The following is a 7789-nucleotide window of genomic DNA, read 5'->3' as shown; positions in this document are numbered from 1 at the left end:
GAGGATTCTGATTTTCAGCAAATTTCAGAACATATGGGTCCCAAAAGGTCCTGGATGGTAAAAACTCCAAAATGATCATGCATTACAACATGCAACACAAAATGTTTTCCTGCTGCAACAATGATGTAACAGGATGCCTAGATATCAAATAGTAGAAATCATCCAACTACCTATACCTGGAAGCCTTGGAGGGAAGAGTGAGTCCCAATGCCCTCATATTACCACATGCAATTTTTTGCAATTGGTCACTGCCCACCTATAAAGTTTTAGTTACAAAATAAAAACCTTAACCAAGAACAAAAATTAGATATAGATATCATAATTAAATAGTTCATGTAAGAGAAAATGCATAAAAAGGATTTGAAAGCAACAAGTAATTTATGATGAGGCCTATAGAAACGAATTCACATCAAGATAACATAAAGAAGGAATTCAAAAATGTATGATCATCTCATTCGGAAAAGAAAATGGTATAAAAGAATTTCCTCTAAAATGTTTAACAAAGTTTTATTCCAGATCTCTGTATACGTCTAATGTAAACTCTTTCTTACAAGAAAATTAGAATCTATGGGGATGTATGAATTTGAACATTTGCAAGAAGCCTTGTGAGCTTGCTCAGAGTTTCACGAGCAGATATGGTGTCTGGATGATCATCACCGCAGATAGAAGTTCTAATAAAAACAGCTTTTCGAATTAGATCATCCGCTATGTCAAATTGCCCCCCTCTTAGCATTAGCTTAGCCCTAGTTTCCAGCACGGTTGCTCTCGAGAGTGCCAGTTCCTGCCAAAGGCAAGGATTTAACTGAGCATTAGTTTGGATGGGTTTCCAACAAAGCGATGAGTCCAGCCACTTCTCTACTGGTGTGACAAATGCTTGATCTGCTGCTTCCAGTGCATTGGTGCATAGCCGTAGGAGTTCTAGAGCAGCACTGCACCGTGAAAATGTGATGAATGTCCGAATTGCAAGAGGGAGAACCACTTCTTTTACAAGAAATAACAATTCCGACACCTTTAACTCAACCACAATGGGATCATTCCCGAAACCAAATAGCAAGAAACATGCTGCCCATAAATGTTCTGAATGTTGTGAAATAGACCCACGACCAATTACTGCTTGAACCATGGCCTGTGCAACTCCAGTTACTCCTTTTTTGAGGGCATAAAGCTTGATGAGTTCATTGAAATGGAGGTAACCTTGCTTGGTACTGCTTCTAGCAATATTGAACCTCAACAACATGGAAGACGCTTCAGCTTCTGATCTCTTGGTGTAGGATGATGTAAGGCCACAAGTTAAGGAATGCAAAAACTTCTTCCACAACCTAGTGCCTTGGTGCTTCTCAGGGACCTTGTTAGCAGCTAGTGCTAATAGGAAAATGGGAATTGCTGAGGGTGCAAACCAACCACTCACCTGAACCATTCTAGTCGCCAAACTCCTTGGGCCATCAGCATGATCAAATATCGAGAAACAAACTTCAAACAGTTGGAAGAGGAAGGTATTCCGTCTCAATAAATGACCCTCTCTTCCACTCCAGGTCAAGTCCCTCAAAGGCATTCTATTAATTGTATCCAAGAGCCTGCTTGGATTTATAGGAAGCTCGGATAGAATTGCTCCTACAATTGCAAGGCCTAAAGTGAGCCTCCCAAGTTTCTCCTCAATAACTCTGAGAGCATCAATTTCCACAATAGGGTAATCTTTGACACTTCCCTGCATTAAAGACATAGCCTCAACCCCAGATAGGTAAGAGAGTTTCAAAGGCTCCAAGTTCATTATGCGAGGAAGGCGTGTGGAAATTATAAAGTGAGTATCTCCGCCAAACCGGGGAAGGAGATCCATTATAAGTTTCTGATCCCACCAATCCTTTTCACTCTCTAGGTTATCAAGCACTACCAAAAATGGGATGTTCCGCATGAGCTCTTTTCGAACTCTAGAAATGGCTGCTTCTTCATGCTCCTCAAAGCTTTTTATCCTGCTTTTCTCCGAGCAATTCTCAATCCCCACATCAACTTCTAAAAATGACCATAGATTTAAATAATTCTGGCGAATGTATCTACTTCCCCCGCCTACCCATAATACCATCTTGTACCTTTGGTGATACCTGTAAGCAAATTCAAGAAGAAGATCGGTCTTTCCAATTCCTGATTCGCCTGATACACAAGCTATTCCTTTTCCATACAAAATTTTGGCGGATCTTCTACTTCTCCCATACTTTCCTCCATTCTTTGACCTCAAAGAGTACTGCCTTTGAGGGAGTTCAGAACTTTGCATCTCAATTTCCTTCTCTGACTCCTTCCATACCACAGCTTGTTTCCCTTTCCTGTGTCCACTCTCCATATGTTGTTCCCTCCGTCTTTCCTCAACTGAACTTCCCTTACTCCACCCAATTGTCAAATTCTTCCGCCTAGGTCTAGCTTTAAGTTCAAAATAATCTTTTTCTGATTCTCCACTGACATCACCAAAAAGTATAAATTCAAGCTCGGACAATTCTTTCTTCCTACCAATAAAATTCTCATTTCGAGGGAAGGGAAACTCCTCTTTCTCTGCCTTCTCTCTCCATTTAGTCAACCGCTCCACAACGCTTCTCCTTCCAAGCCTTATAGCCAGAAGTGTGACTGCCCTCAGTATGCAATCTCTCCACTTACCATCTTGAGCCTCCAGTTTCCAATCATCCACCCGAGAAAGGCCATTTACTGCTTCTTTCCATTCGTTCTCTAAACCTCCATACAAAAGCCATAGCTCTCCCCCATGTTTCTCCCACATCTCTCCCCTCTTCTCAACTATATCCCTGACAAGGCAATCATCCGGACCCAAATCAAAGAATAACGGGACCAAATTCTTCTTTCCTGAGAAAAATCGCAGTTCCTCAATGGTGTATGGATTCCTAAAAGACTTTCTAGTTAAGATTACAACCCCAAAAGTAGAAACATCCATTGCCCTCTCAACAATACCATGTTTTCTTGAGTTCCGACACCGAGCTCTGTCAGATACAAAGCAGCTCATTCCTTGAACTTCCAACTCAGCACGGAGCCAATTAGCAAACCTCAGCAAAGGTGGTTTTCTACCATGCAAACCAATGAAGACATCACAGCTCCTCAATCTATTAGAGGAAAATGAAGCTGAAGTTGGCGCAAACGAGATTCCATGGCTTCTCCCAAGCTTTTTCTGTTTCTCTGTATGCTGAGAATAACCATTGCCATGGCCATGACTGTGATTGGACATGGTGGTACTATTGGAAATGCCAGTTGAGGGAGAAACACGATTGAACTTCTGAAAATCACTTGAAACATGAGATCCTGGGATGATTGACATGTTTGACAAGGTAAACCGGACATTTTTTAGAGATTGAGGATCAGGATTTCCTGAGCTGGAACTGAGGGGATCAGCACTTAACACAGTACTGAGGGGATCAGCACTTAGCTGAATATTGTCACATGGAATGTCTGATAGTGTCGATTCAGATAATTGACACGTTGGTGATCTTGGAGAGAAAAATGGAGACTGATTGGCTGAAAAGAATGTTGACGAGGAAGACGACAAATTCCTTGAAGTTGTGGCTGGTAACGACAAAAACCGGGAACTTTCTTCTCCAAGATCCATGCTCATATCATTTCCTACCTTCAAAAGATGAAACCCATGCAGTCTGAAATGGTGAGAATGGTTTTAGTCAGTAACATTACCTCCTAAAATGAAATAAAATGATCTGAAACCAAAAAAAATCAGTAGAAATTAAATGACTGTTCTATTGGATACCATCATTCATAAAAGTTAAGAAAATCATATCAACATTTCGTACAACAGTGCAACTTGAGCAGTATGTATGAAAATCTTAGATGGCAAAAAATTAAAATATATAACTATATATTTAATAAAATAAAATTAAAATAAAACTAAAGGATTTCAAATGCTACAAGGAAACAGAGAGCAAAAATAGGGAGCATCAAGATTAATGATGGGATTTAATACCTCAAACCCAAACACAAACTGAAACTGAGCAAAATCTACATATTTGAAAAGCTGAGAAAAAGGAAAAAATAATACACCATTTTTCTGGGAGTTACAGCATCCATGCTAAAAAGGGATTGACAAAATAAAGGAAATCCATCATCTAAATCTAAAACGCGGAAAATAAGATAAAGGCATGAACTTTATAAATTTTCATGCTTCTAAGATCCATGTAATCTCATTCAAACATATATACATCTCAAAACAAAGAAACCAACTTCCAAAAATTGAACAAGAAACTATGAAAGACACCTATAAATCTTCAAACTTTAGGGCATTATAGATCCAGAGAAGCCCTAGAACACAGAGAAGGTTTCACAACAAGAGACCGACCTCTCAGTTAAAAAGAATAGAACAAAAATTCCATGATGATTCAGATCTGAAAACTTGGTTGGCTTGAAATCCTGAAACGGTCTCCTAGATTCAAGCTTCTATCATCAAATCAAGCAACCCACTTCCTCAAAACCAGTGATATACACAAAAACAAATTCAAATTTTGAACAACCCAAAGTTCTGAGATTGCTCTACCATAGGAAAGGGAAAAAAAAAACTCAAATCGATAAACATACTCCTCAGAAATACAAATCCAATCAAATAAACACTTCAAATTGCGAAAAACTTTGCCCCATAAACCATTCTCTTCTCGCTGTAAAAACCTAGTCGCCAAAATTTGAGACACAGCTGGTTGAGAAAAAAAAGCCAGACAAACAGGAGATTTGAGTGAATGTGAAAGCGAATGCAATAGAAAGAAGGAATGGGTTACCTGGAGCGAGAAAATCTGAGGCTTCAGCCCCACAAAACCGAGTCGCTCAGTCACTCTCACTCCTCTCAATGTCTAACAAAAACGTCCCTTTCTCTCCCCAAAACACTCACTAAATGTGTCCGCAAATCTTAAAGAGAAAAAAATGGACTGATTTCTGACAGCAAAAGAGAGCAGTGGAAGAAGAAAATACATGGGACCCAAAGGACGGACCTGACGAGGATGTGGTTGGCTGCACCTTTTATAACTGGTCGTTCCAGAAAATCCACTGTTGTTTTTGGGTTTTGGATTCACACCTACTCCAATCCACCACTGCTCTTGCTGTTTTCCTGTGGGTACTGTAGTAAGAGTAGGCTTTTAACTCTATGCACTGCCCTTATGGTAGTCTTGGAGTGTGGCTGGCTTTGTAACCATTAGATGTGGTTTGGTTGGTGTGCCGAATGCCGATAGGGGCTGCTTTTAAGGTATGTTTTGGTTGTCAAAATAACTTTCATCTCTAATATTTTATTTTAAATCATTGTTCCTGGTATTTAACCATTAATATATATATATATATATATCAAAAAATTATGAAAGTATTTTCAAGTTTAAAAAACTATTTCTCATTTAAGAACATATTTCAAACCAACTCTTATACTCTTTTCATGAATTCCCTGGTATTCAGACTGTTAGGACTCTTATGCATGGAATGGGATAATAAATAAATTAAAAAATAAAAAGTGAAAAATTTTCTAGGAGTCAGGTTTATTGCTTAAAAATTACTAACAGGCATGACTATGGTTGCAAGGTATTACCCTCATCTATTAAATTTTGAATTTTAATAAAGAATCGAAAATTTTACAATCCAAATACGATAGAGATGGATGAATTATAATCATAAAATGGTCTAAATGTCTCATTTAGGAAAATTACATTAAGTCAAGTAAGAATCATTTGTAAAATTTTAATTTAATTAAAATTTGTAAATGTTTACCTTGACACACATTAAATAATTTGTTCAAAAATTGCATATTTAATATATTTATGTGAATCATAAAAACTAAACCCATGAGTCAAATTATATGATTTCAAAAATCATAGTTGGCTAACTAATATTCAATGAACAAAGTTATTGCATTTCAAGTTACTTTGCCATTCACAAAAAAGTTCCTACTCATTTCAATATTGATTTGGACTCCACTAATTGGGAAAAAAAAAATGAACATTGGCTGACCACTACAAATCATGCCAATTTGATTCAATTGCAAAACCCATAAAAGCATATGTATGCCAAACCAAATTGTCTCTCTCCTATCATTTTTTATGTAAGAAAATAAAAAAGTCTTTGTCCATCGAAGGACTGGACTGTCTTGAGTTGACTTAAATCATTTTGGATTTGGCTCTTTCAACATCACTCCAAAATACCCATTTGGTATTCTATCAGTGAGCACATGGATCCATGTGAGGCCACCCATCACTGGACCACTCTGATCTAGTCTCACTTGTGATTTGTCAATCTGATCAATGGCCCAAATATCTTTGAGGGTTTGATATTAGATCAAGCGCACTCCTAACTTGCTGACAACTTTGGAGTACAAACATGTAAAAGCATAAACAAATATCAACTTTTTTCTTTCCTATTGTTTGGTAGCTCTCCAAACCACAAAAGCTTTCAAAGTTTTGTTTTAACTAATTTTTATATTTTTATTTCTCTTCATAAAAACAGTAAGTTAAAAGATTCAATTGCACACAATGACAAGATATACATGAAAAATTATTTATAAAATCTCTCATACACGTTATGAATGCAAAAACCACGATATCAATAGATGACAAAACTCAAATCCACTACTCAAATAAAATATACAAAATTACCTAATGAAAGTTATCCCTAGAACTTACAATTCATAACTTATACTTAATCTCATGTTCACGACCAACTACTCTCTAGTGAATTCCTTGATGTCTTAAAATCGATGTGGATCTCTCTCATGATCCTAATAGCAAATCATAAATAATTTTTAAGAATTTTGTGATGTAAAAAGGATAATAATCTTTTTGACAATGTACACATCTAAAATAAAAGAAACTTTTTGTCACGCCCCAAGACCCACTCCAAGGGCGTGACGGTCATTTTACACCTCAAACCCGAAGGCTTAAAGTATAACCTGACCCAAACAATCATATTACAATTGGAAGTAACCAATTACCAAAAACCTATTCAAAGTAACAGAATAAAATTCTAAAATCTCCAAACTTAACTTTAGAACTAAGCATCCATCAACCAAAATCCATTATCCAAATAGATTGCAACTCAACAAATCAAGTACTAACGAATTTTTATAATCTCCAAATCTCAACTTCAATCTATCATAAAAAAAAAATATTTAAAAGCTCAATATCTAAATAGTTTCCAAAAACTAAATAAACCAAATGAACATAAACTTATAAGCTAGCAATGTTCAAAAATAACATCCTAAGAAAAATCCTAATGATGACCAACTTTTCCCCCTAGTCATCACTCCTCGCCCGAACTAAAGGTACCTGAAAAATTTTCAACAATTGGGAATGAGCTCACAGCCCAATAAGGAATATTAATGCAGTTCATGGATCAAATATTTTCATTTCAAATAGAAGATATCATTTTTTTTTCTCATCAAATATCAGAGTTTCAAAAATACCAATATATTTAAATTTCAACCAACCATTTTCATATTAAATTCAAACACTTTCACATAAGATTCAATTAAATCCATTCAATTTTCATTACTCTGGTTATCAAATATCAAATGCCTAGTTAGGTGAGACTTTTCAAATGGGTGGCTAGCCTCAAATTGTTCCTGGTGGACGGAACCAAACACTACTAGTACTAGTAACCTCTAACCAAACCCCTAGAGGCTGGGATCCAAATCAATTACATTCTCACCATGAAATGTAAAGGTCAACTATTATATCCCGTTGACAAGGGCCAAATAAACCAAAGTGATGTTTTTGTTCGAGTATTCAAATTTACACAACATAATATCTCCATATTTTGTGTCATAAATAAA

At 36.6% G+C, this 7789-nt stretch overlaps 1 protein-coding gene across 6 annotated transcripts; it reads right to left on the bottom strand.

Moving 5' to 3' along the window:
* Nucleotides 1–393: 393 nt before the first annotated feature.
* Nucleotides 394–5137, bottom strand: LOC100245966 (uncharacterized). Of its 6 annotated transcripts, none has more exons than XM_010656903.3 (2): nt 4764–5137; nt 394–3638 (listed from the first exon to the last, which is right to left on the bottom strand). In XM_010656903.3, exon 2 carries the CDS (start codon nt 3599–3601, stop codon nt 566–568), a length of 3036 nt encoding a protein of 1011 aa, XP_010655205.1. In that variant the 5' UTR covers nt 3602–3638; nt 4764–5137; the 3' UTR covers nt 394–565. The 6 variants fall into 6 exon arrangements, with proteins under 6 accessions (XP_010655205.1, XP_002267070.2, XP_010655206.1 ...); XM_002267034.4 differs by having other exon boundaries at nt 394–3613; XM_010656904.3 differs by lacking the exon at nt 4764–5137 and adding an exon at nt 4570–4755.
* Nucleotides 5138–7789: the final 2652 nt, after the last annotated feature.

The sequence above is a fragment of the Vitis vinifera genome, chromosome 9 (assembly GCF_030704535.1).
Source record: "Vitis vinifera cultivar Pinot Noir 40024 chromosome 9, ASM3070453v1".
Taxonomy (NCBI): domain Eukaryota; kingdom Viridiplantae; phylum Streptophyta; class Magnoliopsida; order Vitales; family Vitaceae; genus Vitis; species Vitis vinifera.
Note: the sequence above shows the minus strand (reverse complement) of the source record. Positions and strands in the feature narration are given on the sequence as shown.